Source organism: Macaca nemestrina, chromosome 13 (genome assembly GCF_043159975.1).
Source record: "Macaca nemestrina isolate mMacNem1 chromosome 13, mMacNem.hap1, whole genome shotgun sequence".
NCBI classification, from domain to species: Eukaryota; Metazoa; Chordata; class Mammalia; order Primates; family Cercopithecidae; genus Macaca; species Macaca nemestrina.
The window spans coordinates 121,241,742-121,258,656 of record NC_092137.1 but is presented as its reverse complement, the minus strand read 5'-3'; the positions used below and the strand labels follow the sequence as shown (position 1 = coordinate 121,258,656).

General features: G+C 47.5%; 1 protein-coding gene and 1 pseudogene across 1 annotated transcript; one reads left to right on the top strand and one right to left on the bottom strand.

Annotated features, from left to right (window-relative positions):
* Positions 1-3,708: 3,708 nt before the first annotated feature.
* LOC139357746 (probable ribosome biogenesis protein RLP24 pseudogene) lies at positions 3,709-10,712 on the bottom strand (annotated as a pseudogene).
* Positions 10,713-11,457: 745 nt separating this feature from the next.
* LOC105490054 (cytochrome c oxidase subunit 5B) lies at positions 11,458-13,590 on the top strand. Its single transcript, XM_071077316.1, has 4 exons — positions 11,458-11,620; positions 12,499-12,572; positions 12,754-12,853; positions 13,410-13,590. Exons 1-4 carry the CDS (start codon positions 11,518-11,520, stop codon positions 13,520-13,522), a joined length of 390 nt encoding a protein of 129 aa, XP_070933417.1. The 5' UTR covers positions 11,458-11,517; the 3' UTR covers positions 13,523-13,590.
* The last annotated feature ends 3,325 nt before the right edge of the window (positions 13,591-16,915 follow it).

Below are 16,915 nucleotides of genomic sequence, written 5' to 3'. Positions count from 1 at the left end.
GTTTCTGGGATGGAAGCCCTACTACAAATGGAAGGGATGCAGTCTGTTTAGCAGTTGCATTTGCTAAATTAATCTTTTTTTTTTTTTTTTTTTAATTGTTGTAGGGTTCCCTCTTTGCTGTCCCCTGCAATGCATAACATCAACTGGTAACTGCTTAGTCTTTGGGCTAAGTCTCACATTGAGAAAAGAATGTGAACTCGAATGGTCCCTGCCTCTTTGTTAGTTAATTCCCTAAGGGGGAGTAGCGTCTTTTCTGGCTTTGGTGGGTGTCCTAGCGAGACTGGGCCCTTCTGGGAGTGTTGGGTGAACAGGCTGATATGGAAGAGGTGCAGCGGAAGACTCCAAGTCTGGTGAGGAAGGATCACGAGAAGGAGTAGAAGCTCTAGAGGTTTGAGGAAGGATCCCTGGACTAGATTTGAAGAAGGAGAGCTGTTAGTGGGAGGCATACTTCCTAATACAGTATCACGAATTACATCAGGTTCCCCTGAACCCTTCTGAACAACATGGGCACAACATATTTGTCACTGGTCTCTAAGACACTTGTGGGTTTTAATTTTTTTTTTTTTTTTTGAGACAAAATCTTGCTCTGTCGCCCAGGCTGGAGTGCAGTGGCGTGATCTCGGCTCACTGCAAGCTCCGTCTCCCAGGTTCTTGCCATTCTCTTGCCTCAGCCTCCTGAGTAGCTGGGACTATAGGCGCCCGCCACCACGCCCGGCTAATTTTTTGTATTTTTAGTAGAGCTGGGGTTTCACCGTGTTAGCCAGGATGGTCTCGATCTCCTGACCTCGTGATCCACCCGCCTCAGCCTCCCAAAGTGCTGGGATTTCAGGCGTGAGCCACTGTCCCTGGCCTCCACTGCCCTAACTTCTTTGTCTGTGTTCAGGGTCTGTGTCCTTCAGACCCTCCACATTCCTCCCAGAAGACCCTGGAAGGAACAGAAAGGGAGCTTTGGCAAACAGGGCTGCTTTAGGTAGTTCAGCAACCCCAGCACAGAGGATCCTTGCAGGGCCTGGCCACATCCAGCCAAGGACCTCCCCAGTCTCTTCCTCTTCTTCCTCCTCTCCTTCCATCCCTTCCCTTCTCCTCCTCCTCTTCCTCCTCTTAGGATCTCTCTTCCCTCCGCCGTGCTCTGCGGAACCACATGCTACTTGTGCCCACTCCTGGTGAGTTGATCTCTCAGCCCAGTTAAGAAGGCATCTTTCAAACGGTCCCTTGGATAGTGATCCTAGTGATGGGACCGACTTAGGGGAGAGGGGCTGCAAGTTGGCCTTGCTCCTTCCCAACTCCTCTCATGTGAATGGCTGCTTATTCTTCCAGAGGTCAGCCTGGAGTGACACTTTCAATTATTTTATTCACTTATAGCCCCACTTTGTGTAATCATCATGTTTTGATCCTCTACTATGTGCTATATACAGTACATACATTTTAACTTATTCCCTGTAATCACCCTATAAAAGGGAAATTAGAGGTTCAGAGAGGTTAAGTAAATTGCTCAAGTTGCACAGCCATGAGGTGAGGGCCATTTGAACGCATGTTTCTCTGATTACAGAACCCATTCCTTCCCCTCCATATTCCACTGCCCGATTTCAAAAAGGTTATTAGAGAAAAGATAGAAAATCCAAACCAGGAAGAGGAGGAAAAGCCAAACTTTGTTCAGGAAGGCTAATGTGATTGTTGTGAATGAACATTAAACCTGGCTCTGAGCTTCTTGGAAGCAAGAGAAGAAGGGAAGGGGGTGGGGAACACAAAGGACTCCATGCTTCTCTCTTTAATATAGAGTTCTATGGTAGAAGGAAATAACGTGTTTTTCCTTATTTCCAATTCCAAAAGTAATTTCTCCTGTGTGATTTTATACAAGGACATTATGTAACAAAATGGTTGTAGGTTTGAATAACCAGGTATATCAGAAGATGGAGAAACAATTGTCCTGTATCATGCACCCTTCATTATGCAGTCATTCAACAAAGCTGAGCACCTGCCACACTGCCTAGACCCAAAACATGCGCCAAAAGATAATAACCCTGCCGTGTACTCAACCCCACAAAGGAGGTGTGCCCGGAGGGCTGCAGGAGCACACAGAAGCAAGATGGCAACCCTGCCTGGGAGAGTCCAGTGACCTCAGACAAGGTAACATTTGCCCAAAGTCTTGAAATTTGACTTGGAATGTACTATTTATCTCCAAGAGGATACAAAGCATTCAAGGCAAAGGGAATAAAATGTGCAAAGCCGTGAATGCTTGAGGCCTGAGATGTCGCTTATCAGTGGGCAAGTGCAGGACTGCTAGGTGTCAGCCAGCCTGAGGAGGACCTTACGGGGCCGGGCAGAATCCAGTTCGGGTTCAGGACTCAAGGAACAGGCCAAACAGAGACGGGAGGGGTGGGAAACAGGGAGTCCTGAAGAAGGTGGTTGTAAAATTGGAGTGTGGGAGTGGATGTCAAGGCCCTTAACAGGGGCCACTCCAGGGACTATCGCTGGGGAAGAACTGACAAACATGAGAGAGAGACGGGAGAGGGAGTCCACTGTGTAACTCAGAGGATGACCCCATTTACAAGATGAGTGGGGTCAAGGTGAGCTCAGCTGGAAGCCATGCCAATTTTGTTTGTTTGTTTGTTTGTTTGAGACGGAGTTTCATTCTTGTCGCCCAGGCTGGAGTGCAGTGGTGCAATCTCGGCTCACCACAACCTCCGCCTCCCACGTTCAAGTGATTTGCCTCCTGAGTACCCGGGATTACAGGCACCCACCACCACGCCCTGCTACTTCTGTATTTTTGGTAGAGACAGGGTTTCTCCATGTTGGTCAGTCTGGTCTGGAACTCCTGACCTCAGGTGATCTGCCTGCCTTGGCCTCCCAGCCATGCCAATATTAAGAGCCCACACAGGATGGGGGGCTGAGGTCTAACAGGAAATTATTCCTGTAGATTGAGTGTATAAAATCAGAACAAACATCTGTGAAGGTAACACTTCCAGACACTACTCATGGGCCTAGGAGTCCTTTTGGGGTGAAATGCCTCCCCTGAGGACAGAACTGAGATGCCAGGAGGAGGGATGAATGACTAATGTGTGTCTTCATTATCTTCCTTATATGTTACTTTTTTTTTTTTTTAACTGCAAAGAATATTTTCTTTTATACATCACTAGCTGTGAATTCTTGTCATGAGTTGTTACATAAATGCTGCCTAGGGCCATTATCCAAGTGGCATGACCATTTTATGTCCACAATTCACTTCTGTATTGATAGAATTTTCTCTTTTTTTTTTTTTCTGAGACAGAGGCTCACTCTGTTGCCCAGGCTTGAGTGCAGTAGTGTGATCTCTGCTCACTGCAACCTCCCCCTCCCAGGTTCAAGCAATTCTCCTGACTCAGCCTCCCTAGTAGCTGGGATTATAAGTGCTTGCCACCACGCCAGGCTAATGTTTGTATTTTTTAATTTTTTTATTTTTGAGATGGAGTCTCGCTCTGTCACCCAGGCTGGAGTGCAGTGGCGCGATCTCGGCTCACTGCCAGCTCCGCCTCCTGGGTTCACGCCATTCTCCTGCCTCAGCCTCCCGAGTAGCTGGGACTACAGGCGCCCGCCACCATGCCCGGCTAATTTTTTGTATTTTTAGTAGAGACGGGGTTTCACCGTGTTAGCCAGGATGGTCTCAATCTCCTGACCTCGTGATCCACCTGCCTTGGCGTGAGCCACCGCGCCTGGCCTACAGTGAGATTTTTAAGAGACATTTTCCATGTCCACAGCCTATTGTAAATGCTGTACCACTTTCTCTTCCAACGGCTTTCCTTTGCCTGCAAGAGGAGTTCGAATAAAATAAATGTTTTGCTTGATTTCTTTGATGTCCTGGATTTTCTGTAGTTCTTTATTTTTCTTCAATCTGTTCATTATACATTTAGCTTGGCGTTTCTTTTGTTTTTATTTTAAGTTCTGGGATACATGTGCAGAACATGCAGGTTTGGTACACAGGTACACATGTGCCGTGGTGGTTTGGTGCACCTACCAACCCGTCATCTAGGTTTTAAGTCTCTCATGCATTAGGTATTTATCATAATGCTCTCCCTCTCCTTGCCCCCCACCCCACGACAGGCCCCAGTGTGTGATGTTCCCCTCCCTGTGTCCATGCGTTCTCATTGTTCAAATCCCACTTATGAGTGAGAACATGTGGTGTTTAGTTTTCTGTTCCTGTCTTAGTTTGCAGAGAATAATAGCTTCAAGTTTCATCTGTGTCCCTGCAAAGGACATGAACTCATTTTTTGTTTTAAGGCTGCCTTTTTTTTTTTTTTTTTTTTTGAGACAGAGTCTGTCTCTGTGGCACCCAGGCTGAAGTGCAGTGGTGTGATCTCAGCTCCCCGCAGCCTCCGCCTCCTGGGTTCAAGTGCTTCTCCTGCCTCAGCCTCCTGAGTAGCCAGGATTACAGGTGTGTGCCACCACACCCAGCTAATTTTTGTATTTTTAGTAGAGACAGGGTTTCACCATGTTGGTCAGGCTGGTCTCGAGCTCCTGACCTCGGGTGATCCACCCATCTCAGCCTCCCAGAGTGTTGAGATTACAGGCGTGAGCCACCGAGTCTGGCCAGCTTGGCATTTCTGTTTAATCTCTTCAGCTCTCTTAATTGCATCAATAGTTTTATTCCATAGGGCTTGCTGGTGTTTGATAGGTTCATTTCTACGTTTTTCAAATTCAAATGAATGATCCACTGTAAGCTCTTTACCAGGAATGTTTTAGTCCACTTGACTCTGCAAGAATTGCATCTCTTTTAAAGTTTTTATGACATTTGGATTTTCAAACTCTGAACACATTGTAGTCATTGAGAACAAAGATCATGCTGTGGCTAGGGTAAATGGGCCCTAAACAGAAATACCACTTTTGATATACACATTGAACCTTTGTAGGTCCCCACTGACCAAAAGCCAAGTTTGAGAGGAAGTCTTTTTTTTTTTTTTTTTTTTTGAGACGGAGTCTCACTCTGTCGCCCAGGCTGGAGTGCAGTGGCGCAATCTCAGCTCACTGCAAGCTCCGCCTCCCAGGTTCATGCCATTCTCCTCCCTCAGCCTTCTGACTAGATGGGACTACAGGCGCCGCCACCTCGTCCGGCTAATTTTTTTGTATTTTTAGTAGAGACGGGGTTTCACCGTGTTAGCCAGGATGGTCTTGATCTCCTGACCTCGTGATCCGCCCTCCTTGGCCTCCCAAAGTGCTGGGATTACAAGCGTGAACCACTGCACCCGGCCCCCTTGTTTTTCCTAAAAAAAAACGTGTAGAGAGATGATTTGAGCTCATGTTTTCTGATGTCATTTTTTGGAGGGGAACCTTCTGAAAGGTTCCTTCACTGAATCTTCTGCTCACGGAGCAGGACTATTGTTGGAGACAATTGTTCATTCAGAGGATGTGTTCGATAGCTCTGCAGATTCATTCACTTACTTCTTGACTGCACACCCAGGTGTTTGTGCTAATCTGTAATGTCTTCCCCTTGGCTTACAAAAAGATAGCATCATTGTCTCCATGCAATCAATGGGGTTTATGGAGCACTTACTGTGCGCTAAGCCCCATGCCAGGCACTTGGATAAGGAGACGAGTTTGTTCTAGGAGGTCCTTCCCTTGAGGAACTCACACTTAGGAGGAGAGAAAGGTGGACCCACAGGCCCCTATGAGCAGCAGAGGCATCAGAGCCCCTTCCCACGTCTCACTACGACCCTGCAAGGTGAACCTTCCTTGCTTGCTTGCTTGATGCTTGATTTTTAAAATTGAGATATAATTCATATGCATTACCATTCACTCTTTTAAAGTGTACAATTCAGTGGTTTTTATTATATGCACAAGGTTTTGCATTCAACTCTCAGATGAGAACGCCTGTGCCCATCAGCAACCACGCTCCATCCCTCTCCCCCAGGCCCTGGCAACCACGAATCTACTTTGTAGCTCTATGAATTTGCCTATTCTAGACATTTTGTATAAAAGGAACTGTTTGGCAGGGTGCAGTGGCACGTGCCTGTAATCCCAACTCTTTGGGAGGCCCAGGCCGGTGGATTGCTTGAGCTCAGGAGTTCAAGACCAGCTTGGGCAACATGGTGAAAGTACAAGAAGTACAAAATGTAGCTGGGCGTGGTGGTGCGTGCCTGTAGTCCCAACTACCTGTGGGGGCTGAGGCAGGAGGATTACTTGCGCCCAGGAAGTTGAGGCTGCAGGATTCCAGCCTGGGTGACAAAGTAAGATCCTGTCTCAAATAAAATAATTTAAAAAATATAAAAATAAAAGGAACTCTACAATATGTAGTCTTTTGTGTCTGGCTTCTTCGATATACTGTAATGTTTTTAAGGCTTATCTATGTTGTAGCACATACCAGTACTTCATTCCTTTATATGGGTGAATAATATTCCATTATATGGCTGTTTCATGTTTTGTTTAATCTATTCATCATCAATTGATAAACCTTTGGGTCATTCCCACCTTTTCGGTATTGTGAATAATGCTGCTATAAATATTTGTGTGTAGGTTTCTGTGTGAAGACATTTTCAGTGCTGTCCCTGGATATGCCTAGGAGTGGAATTGCTGGGTCACATGGTAGATTAATGTTGAACTTTTTTTTTTTTTTTTTTTTTTTGAGACAGAGTCTCGCTCTGTCTCCCAGGCTGGAGTGCGGTGGCATGATCTTGGCTCACTGCAAGCTCCGCCTCCTGGGTTCACACTATTCTCCTGCCTCAGCCTCCCAAGTAGCTGAGACTACAGGCACCTGCCACCATGCCCGGCTAATTTTTTGTATTTTCAGTAGAGACAGGGTTTCACTGTGCTAGCCAGGATGGTCTCGATCTCCTGACCTCGTGATCCACCCGCCTTGGTCTCCCGAAGTGCTGGGATTTCAGGCGGGAGCCACCGCGCCCCGCCAATGTCGAACTTTTTAAAGAGTTGCCAAGTTGTTTTCCCAAACAGCTGCACGATTTTATATTTCTATCAGCAGCGTATGAGGATCTGATTACCCCCATATCTTTGTGAACATTTATTATCATTTGTTTGTTTTGTGTTTTGAGACAGGGTCTCACTCTGTCCCCCAGGCTGAAGTGCAGTGGTGTGATCATGACTATGGTCCATGATAGCCTCAACCTTCCAGGGCTCAGGTGATCCTCCCACCTCAGCCTCCCAAGTAGCTGTGACCACAGGTGCAGCCACCACACCCAACTAATTTTTGTATTTTTTGTAGAGACAGGGTCTTGCTGTGTTGCCCAGGTTGGTCTCAAACTCCTGGGCGCAACCCATCTGCCCACCTGAGTCTCTCAAAGTGCTTGGATTATAGGTATAAGCCATGGCACCTGGCGTTATCTGTCTTTGTTATTTTAGCCATCCTATTGGATATAAAGTGGTATCTCAGTGTGATTTTGATTTGCGTTTCTCTGATGATGAATATGTTGACCATATTTCCATGTGCTTATTGGCCATTTAAAAACATTTTTTTTTTCTCTAAATAGAGATGGCATTTTCCTATGTTGCCCAGACTGGTCTCGAACTGCTGACCTTAAGCAATCCATCTGCCTTGGCCTCCCAAAGTATTGGGATTACAGGCATCAGCCACCATGCCCGACCCTATAGGCCATTTGTATGTCTTCTCTGGAAAAATGCCTATTCAAATACTTTACCAGTATTTTAGTTTAGTTTAGTTTATTAAGATGGAGTTTCACTCTTGTTGCCCAGGCTGGAGTGCAATGGTGATCTTGGCTCACCACAACCTCCGCCTCTTGGGTTCAAGTGATTCTCCTGCCTCAGACTCGCGAGTAGCTGGGATTATAGGCACGTGCCACCACGCCCGACTAATTTTGTACTTTTAGTAGAGACGGGGTTTCTCCATGTTGGTCAGGTTGGTCTGGAACTCTCAACCTCAGGTGATCCGCCTGCCTCAGCCTCCCAAAGCGCTGGGATTACAGGCATGAGCCACTGCGCCCGGCCTTCTTTTTTTTTTTTTTAGAGACAGGATCTTGCTCTGTTGCCCAGGCTGGAGTGCAGTGGTACAATCATAGATCATTGTAGTCTCGAATTCCTCCGCTCAAATGATCCTCCTACCTCAGCCTCCTGAGTACTTAGGACTATAGCCAGGTGGCACCATGCCTGGCTAATTTTCTTTTTTTTTGAGACGGAGTTTTGCTCTTGTTGCCCAGGCTAGAGTGCAGTGGCCCGATCTCAGCCCACTGCAACCTTGGCCTCCTGGGTTCAAGTGATTCTCCTGCCTCAGCCTCCTGAGTAGCTGGGATTATAGGTGCCTGCCACCACGCCCGGCTAATGTTTTATATTTTTAGTAGAGACGGAGTTTCGCCATGTTGGGCAGGCTGGTCTTGAACTCCTGACCTCGTGATCTGCCCGCTTGGCCTCCCAAAGTGCTAGGATTACAGGCGTGAGCCACCCGCGCCCAGCCAATTTTTAAAATTTTGTAGAGATGGGGGTCTCCCTATGTTGTCTCAGCTGGTCTCAAACTCCTGCAGTGTGGTGGTTCATGCTTTGTAATCCTAGCACTTTGGAAGGCAGAGGCAGGAGGACTGCTTGAGGCCAGAAGTTTGACACCAACCTGGGCAACATAGCAAGATTCAGTCTCAACAACAAAAATAATAAGAATTAAAAAAAAAAAAAAAGACAATGAAACTAAGGCAGAAAGAGGTTAAATAGTGTGCCTGAGTGGTTAAGCCCAATTCACATCCCTGAGGAAGTGCAGGTGATCAGTAAACATCTGAAAAGATGTTCAACTGCCTTAGCGGTCAAGGAGCTGAAATGTAAACACCAACAGCACTAAGGGCACTAATTTTTCCTTCATCCAGTGGGGCTAAATTTGCAAAGGCTTGGTGGTGGGGACTGATCCACACATGCCCTACTGGTGGGAGCATGAATTGCTCCAAACTTTGGGAAAGCAATTTGGCAGAATATATTATTATTATTATTATTATTATTTGAGACGGAGTCTCGCTCTGTCACCTGGGCTGGAGTGCAGTGGCCAGATCTCAGCTCACTGCAAGCTCCGCCTCCCGGGTTTACACCATTCTCTTGCCTCAGCCTCCCGAGTAGCTGGGACTACAGGCACCTGCCACCTCGCCCGGCTAGTTTTTTGTATTTTTTTAGTAGAGATGGGGTTTCACCGTATTAGCCAGGATGGTCTCGATCTCCTGACCTCGTGATCCACCAGCCTCAGCCTCCCAAAGTGCTGGGATTACAGGTGTGAGGCACCGCGCCCGGCCAACATAGGGTTAAATCCTACAATGCACAACCTCTCTCAAAGAATTGTCAACCCAAGATGTCAGTTGTGCTGAAGTTGAGAAACCCTGGCATAGGGAAAGGAAAAAAAGAATAAACACCAAACTGCTAGCTTTTTCCTTACATACATGTGCTGTTTGACTTATAATGTACATTTATTCTGACAACTAAAAAGTATCCTATAAAAATAATAGTAAGTTTATTGAGCTGGTAAAGACAATGATGAAGCAGAGGTGGCAGACTGTTCCTCAAGCCAACTGTTTCCAAAGGAGACCTGAGGGACTGGGTGTGAGTGAAGAGTGGTGGGAGGTGGAAGCAGCAGGGGATGAGCGGGGATATCCGGGGAGCCTGGCCCTGACCTTGGAGCTCACTCACACAATCTAAATAATCCCAGAGTGAGGCTGAGGTTTTCCTGAGTTGGATGAGGGCCTGCAAAACTTTCCTATTATTAAGCAAGCCTACTACGAGAATGAGAAGCCTAAACTCAATTTCCATTTTACAGCCTGGAGTAAACCATTTCTGGTCAGGCAGCAGGGAAACATATCAGAGCTGAATATCTCACTGGTTTGCTGAGGGGCAAGTTAGTAGGTGTTCCTCAGGAAAGGGTTTTGTGGTCAATTAAGAAGGGAAACTCTGGCTTAAACTGCAGGTAAATTAAGTAAGAGGTCTTTGCTGCAAGCCTAATCAGAGCCTTTATTATGCTAGCGTCCATCTCCAAAAGGGTGGTCATCAAATGCAGGACCTCCCTGTCTTGACCAAGTCCTTTTTCTTGAGATGATATCTTGAGACTTGGATGGCATGGAATACACTCTGGGAAATACTAACCTAGTTGAACGACAGTTTTACTGATGTAGAAATGGTGGCCCAAAGGATAAAAAGTGGCTGAACTAGCTACTTTCCAGACCAATGCTTTTTTCTCCTGCCAAACAAACACCTTAACCACAGTTGCAAATTAACTATAGATCCTTGGGGAACATTCCTCAGAATTTTTCCCCAATTCAATTTGGAGGGGTTGCAGTGGAGGTGAGGGAGAAGGGAGTAACAGTGAAGCCATTCAAAGCAAAAATCATCTTTAAAAAATTTTGGCCTTAGAATACAGGTGTTTTTTTTTAATTGGTGGAGGGGGCACCCAGGAAGACCAGACGTGCTCCTGTGAAGCAATGCTCCACCACATCCTTTTGAAAATATCATAGCCTGCATGAGACAGGTGGGAGCACCTGAGCCTTCAATTCTCCCCAAGTTGCCTCCAGTGGATCTCACTGGGCCAGGAGAAGCCCTATAAACTGGTTTTGTATATTTTATACAAGAAGTAAATTTACTAAAATTCCTGGACCCTACTATATACCAGACCTCTGCAAGGCATTGAAGATTCAATGATGAGCATAATTCCCACTGGAACGGGATTTTTCTATCTGGTAGGGAAACTCAGATACCGCATGCAGCCGGCCTGTCACAGGGCTATACTGACTAAAGCTCACCCCAAGAAATTTGCACATCTTAGCCTGGCTGCAACAGCAAGCTATGGACGGACGACGTTTTCCGTTTCAAACACGGAACTCAAACCAGTCACAGCAGGCTGACTGACTCCATTTCCTATTATCAATTCCCCTTCCTGCTCCTCCTCCCTTGGGAGCCTCGAAAAAGAGTGGCCACTTCCTCCACATCACCAGGGCCTTGGTCCTGGTAGGGGGTCCCGCCCCCGGCCCTGTCCTCCTCCCCAGGCCGGGAGCTCCGCGCCTCCCACACACAGTACAACTCTAAATAACAGGAAAGTGGGCCAGGACTGCAGGTAGGTCCCGTCCAATGCGACACGCTCGCGACGGCTCACTCCCTGCCACGAGAACCAGCCCTGCCACTAACCAGCCTAGTAAGGAACGCAGCGATCTTTAGGATCCCACTTCTAAATTAAAATCATTTGGGTTTCACTAAGTCTCCTGACAGACGGGGACTTCAAGACTTCCATCAGCAGCCTCCACGTTTGCAGAACACGGACTACCGGGCCACACACGTAGGAACTCCAGTGCGGTGCAGCCGCTGAGCTCCAGGGACCAAAACAACTTTCCCACCTCCCAGCTTTACTAAAGAGCAAACCCGCCCCCAAGCCTCAGCCGCTGCGCGGTGCAGGAAGAGGCCGAGCTGGGCATGCGCAGTTTCCGTCCCCGCCACCGTCGTGGGAGTGGGCGGGCTCGAGGGCTGGGAGGAAGCGGAAAGCTGACCGGGAGGCGAAAGAAGCCCGCCCCCGGAAGTTCCTCCTGTCTCCGCAGCTTGTTCCCGGAACTGCTGCTGCTAGTCGAGGACGCGATGGCTTCAAGGTTACTTCGCGGAGCTGGAGCGCTGGCCGCGCAGGCCCTGAGGGCTCGCGGCCCCAGTGGCGTGGCTGCGGTGCGCTCCATGGCATCTGGAGGTACTCGGCTCGCCGGGCGTGCCAGGGACCAGACTGTTGCCCTCCCAGGGTGGTCCCAGGGCGGCCAAGCGGGGCTTGCCGTGCAGCTTCTCGAGGTCCCAGTGGCCGCTTACGGCCCCGAGTGCCTCAGGTTCTGCAGGCATCTCCCTGTAATTCTGGACCGCTGCTCCTGCCGAACCCCGAACTGACTCCGCTGCGAAAGTATCCTAAATGAGGTGCCGGGTGACCTTGGGAGGGACCGAGACTGCCACCGGGATGGGGAGGGGTCCGGCCGCCTTTCAAACCTGCGCCCACCTCAAGCCGAGTGGGTTCTACGTGCCTTTAGACAAATGTCGACAAATTGGCCTCGGTGGTTGGAGAAAGAAAAGCTCCTAGGCCAGGCGCGGTGGCTCACAACTGTAATCCCAGCACTTTGGGAGGCTGAGGCGGGCAGATCACCTGAGGTCAGGAGTTCAAGACCAGCCTGGCCAACATGGTGAAACCCCGTCTTTACTAATAATACAAAAATTAGCCGGGCATGGTGGCGCGCGCCTGTAATCCCAGCTACTGGAGAGGCTGAGGCAGGAGAATCGCTTAAACCCGGGAGGCGGAGGTTCCAGTGAGCCAACATCGCGCCATTGCACTCCAGCCTGGGCAACAAGAGCAAGACTCCGTCTCAAAACAAAAACAAAAACAAAACTTCCCCCAGTGCTGTTGCTTGTGTGGATCAAGACTTGGTGATTCTTGGGGGACCATGGATATGAGTAGCCTTTAGGAGCTTGTGAGCCCACTAAAACTTATACAGAAGTTTCAGGGCGACATTTTCCTTGATCATTTCTGTTTGTAATTTTTCTGAGGGTCATTTCGGTCAGCGTCGTAATTCACGTGTCTTCTTTTAGGTGGTATTCCCACCGATGACGAGCAGGCGACTGGGTTGGAGAGGGAGGTCATGCTGGCTGCAAGGAAGGGACTGGTAAGGAGAAACTCCCTTCTGTGTCTTCTGTGGAACTTATATGGCCTTGGATGTGTTCATAGTAGTCTCCTCTCTGGGAGTATTTGATCCAGGAAACTTGGCTTGTAGGAACAGTCCCCTGAGCTTCTGAAAGGTAGGGCTTATTTGGCATAATGGTTCAATTCTTTTTTTTTTTTTTCAGGACCCATACAATATACTGCCCCCAAAGGGAGCTTCAGGCACCAAGGAAGACCCTAATTTAGTTCCCTCCATCACCAACAAGAGAATAGTGGGCTGCATCTGTAAGTACCTCACCTCTATTTTTTATCCACTTGCTTAATATATCCTACAATACAGGAGTCTATAAGCTAACTCAGATCTTCAGTGTGTGAGTGCATGTTGGTAAGTTTCTGTCAGGGTCTTGACCCTCTCAAGCCTCATTATGCCTGATAGTTCATCCTTACTGGAAAGAAGCGTGGCACAGCAGTAAGACTGGCTCACTGGGATTGCGGCATGAAGGAGTACCCACCCAGCAAATATTTATTGTTGTACTGCTTCTATGCCAGGCATCATTTTAGACACTAGGAATACCTACCAGAACGGACCCTGCTTTGCATTCTGCATAGGCAAGGGAATTGTTAGAATTTACAGTGACCCTAATACAAGGTCAGTTTACTCATAGGTGAACTCAGAGCCTCAATTTCTTCATCTGAAGAATGAGAGGAGGGCTTGAACTGATCTCTTAAGATGTCAACCATAGGCTGCTTGTGTATCAGAGTTGTCTGAGGAAAAGAAATTCATGTTGAAAGGCTCCCTTTTTAGGCTGGATGACCCTCAACCACCTTTTTTCCCTTTTAGGTGAAGAGGACAACACCAGCGTCGTCTGGTTTTGGCTGCATGAAGGCGAAGCCCAGCGATGCCCCCGCTGTGGAGCCCATTACAAGCTGGTGCCCCACCGGCTGGCACACTGAGCGCCTGTACTAAGTTACTCAAAATGTGCTGTAAAGTTTTTTCTTTCCAGTAAAGACTAGCTGTTGCATTGGCTCCTTCTCCCATAGATGGCTGGTCTTACTTCTTTCCTGTATTCTTTGGGAGTCAGGGAATATTCTTATTTTGGGAATAGCTATCTGTTAATACTAGCTTGTCATCCACTTAGTGAAAGTGTATAACCAGTGTATAGTGCTTAGATTAATAATAAGAACAGATTGACAACCCGTAGTGCAATGAATGAGACCACCTAGTATGACAGAAGGGGGCGGGCTGAGGAGTCAGGCTGACTGAACTTAAAATATTGGCTCCATCATTTGGCTCTATCCCTGTGGACATGTTCTCAGGGGTCAAGTACAACTACAAAAAGGTAAATACCTTGTGAGGTGCTTAATATGTAAAGAGCTGAGTGGATAGTAGGGCCTCACAGTATCATCATAGAGACAGGGTGGCCTTGTGAAGAGAGTTTTGGGGATTTTGAAGTCTTGAGGGACCCAGGTGCAAAGTAAGAATTCATGAGGAGGCCAGGCGCGGTGGCTCAAGCCTGTAATCCCAGCACTTTGGGAGGCCGAGACGGGCGGATCACAAGGTTAGGAGATCGAGACCATCCTGGTTAACACGGTGAAACCCCGTCTCTACTAAAAAATAACAAAAAACTAGCTGGCCGAGGTGGCGGGCGCCTGTAGTCCCAGCTACTCGGGAGGCTGAGGCAGGAGAATGGCGTGAACCCAGGAGGCGGAGCTTGCAGTGAGCTGATATCTGGCCACTGCACTCCAGCCTGGGCAACAGAGCGAGACTCCATCTCCAAAAAAAAAAAAAAATTCATGGGGACACCAGCAGCAAAATTCAGAATATGGAATGATTTCAGAAATCACTGACCATGTTTCTTCAAATAAATTGGAAGGAGTCGGGGGAAAGGTAGGGAGATCACGTGGAGAAACAGATAACGGAGATACTAGTCAGCAGCGTGCATGCCTTGTTTAGATCTTGATTTGGAAACAATTATAAAGGAAAAAAAGTTGAGAAGAATTTGAACTCTGGACATTTGGTATGTAGACATTTACTATACTTTCAGGTATTTATGTAGTGTTTTTTTTTTGTTTTTTGTTTTTTTCCATGCTTGAGATACGCATGGGAATAAGGGAGGGGAGAAATTCCGAAAAAGCGCACTTCAGCTACTTCATACCTGTGACACCTTGGGACAAGTTAAAATCTCAAAAACCTCTTATCTACAAAATAGAAATACCTTTTCATTTTGTGTGGAGATTAGCCAGAGGTGGCTTCAGTTACTATCTTCACAAAATTGGTCCAAACTAGGTATTTCAGTGGGAGCTGATAGAGAAAAGCCCCTTCCCCTCATCTTGCCCATCCTGAAGGCGTAGTCAAAGCTATTGCTTCCATCCTTGTTCATGACCTGTTCCCAGGAAATGCCCAAGCACTGACCTGCCATTTGAGGCCCTTTCCTCTGGGAAGGGGAGCTGTCAGATAACCCCCTGTGAGATCTAACCCCTACACGCCCATGAGATTAGTCTGCTGTCACTAATCCCGTGTGGCTGGCCTGCCTTTCCCTTTCCACATCTCTTCCAACTCAAACTCTGCTGAGGGGGACTTTTGACTCCCCATATCATTAATCCAATCTGTTTTCTCCCTCCCTCATCTCCAAGTCTTTGCTTTTCTTTTTAAAAATTTAACCAATTTACTTGTAAAGAAAAATGGGCTGGGCATGGCAGCTCATGCCTGTAACCCCAACACTTTGGGGGACTGAGGTGGAAGGACCACTTGAACCCAGGAGGTCAAGGCTTCAGTGAGCCATGACCGTGCCACTGCACTCTAGCCTGGGTAACAAAACGAGACCCTGTCTCAAACCAAAAAAACAAGCAGAAAGAAAAATCTCCAGTACATTTGCAGACAGTGGCAGGCAGAATAATGATCCCCCAAAGATGTCCACATCATAAATCCCTAGAATCTGAATATGTTAGGTCACATAGCAAGAAGGAGTAGAGACTGCAGATGGAATTCAGGTTGCTAATCAGCTAATCTTAAAATAGTTACTCCCAGATTATCCAGGTGGATCCAAAAAGCACAAAAGCGGCAGAAGAGAATCAGAGACGTGACTCAGAATGGTCGGAGAAATGCAATGTTGGTGGCTTTGAAGATGGAGGAAGGGGCCCACGAGTCAAGGAAGGCAAATAGCCTCTAAAAGCTGGGAAGGGCAAGGAAATGATACTCTAGTCTTCAGAAAGGAGTGAAGCCCAGCTGACACTTTGACTTCAGCCTAGTGAGACCCACATTAGACTTGGGAACAGTAAGATAATAAACTTGTGTTATTTTAAGCCACTAAGTTTGTGAAAATTTTCTATGGCACCAGTAGGAAAAGAATACACAGATGAATAATAAATCCAATCCCTGAGTCAATGGGTCTCATATTTAGCACACTTTAGAATCACCTGGGGATCTTTTACAACTCCCAGTGCCCAGGCCACACCCAGACATTGGCTTAGGACCCAAGCATCAGAAGTTTAAAGTTCCACAGGTGCTTCCGACAGCAAGGCTGAGAACTGCTTCAGGCTAACCATATGGAGTAGCTCGCTGCCTTGCCTCATGGTAACTGGGAGCCCTAGTGGTAGGGGGCAAATAATGTTCCCCACTAGGAGGACAAAATATTCGCTTTTGGGCAGAAGAGGGCTCCATCTGAACCTCTGGCCACTTAGCAGCTTAAACTGGATGCCATCTCCACTCACCAAGGAAGAATATAGGCCCCCCCCTTTTTTTTTTTTTTTTTTTTTGAGACGGAGTCTCGCTCTGTCGCCCAAGCTGGGGTGCAGTGGCCGGATCTCAGCTCACTGCAAGCTCCGCCTCCCAGGTTTACGCCATTCTCCTGCCTCAGCCTCCCTAGTAGCTGGGACTACAGGCGCCCGCCGCCTGGCCCGGCTAGTTCTTTTGTATTTTTTAGTAGAGACGGGGTTTCACCTTGTTGGCCAGGATGGTCTCAATCTCCTGCCCTCATGATCCACCCGTCTCGGCCTCCCAAAGTGCTGGGATTACAGCCTTGAGCCACCGCGCCCGGCCAGTCCTCACTCTTAACTGTATTAAACTCTCTCCAAGTACACAATGAAGAACTTTTTCCCAAGGCCATTTGAAAGTAAGGTGCTCTGATGCCCCATCACACGCTTGTGTATTTCTTACAAAGACATTCTCTTAATACCCACAACATGACCATCAAAATCAGGAAAGTATGATTTGTATATTCCTACCATCTAATCTTCAGACTCATTCAAGTTTTGCTAAAAGTTCCAATAATGTCTTCTATAGCAAAAGGACTCTGTTCAGAATCACGCATTGCCCTTAGTTGTTCCATCTGGAACAGTTCCTGTCTT

Bases quoted from the DNA above. Each gene is read 5' to 3' on its own strand.
- LOC105490054 (XM_071077316.1), top strand. From the start codon at position 11,518: ATGGCTTCAAGGTTACTTCGCGGAGCTGGAGCGCTGGCCGCGCAGGCC. The intron at 12,573-12,753 runs GTAAGGAGAAAC...TTTTTTTTTCAG, and splicing joins TGGCTGCAAGGAAGGGACTG to GACCCATACAATATACTGCC. The intron at 12,854-13,409 runs GTAAGTACCTCA...TTTCCCTTTTAG, and splicing joins GAGAATAGTGGGCTGCATCT to GTGAAGAGGACAACACCAGC.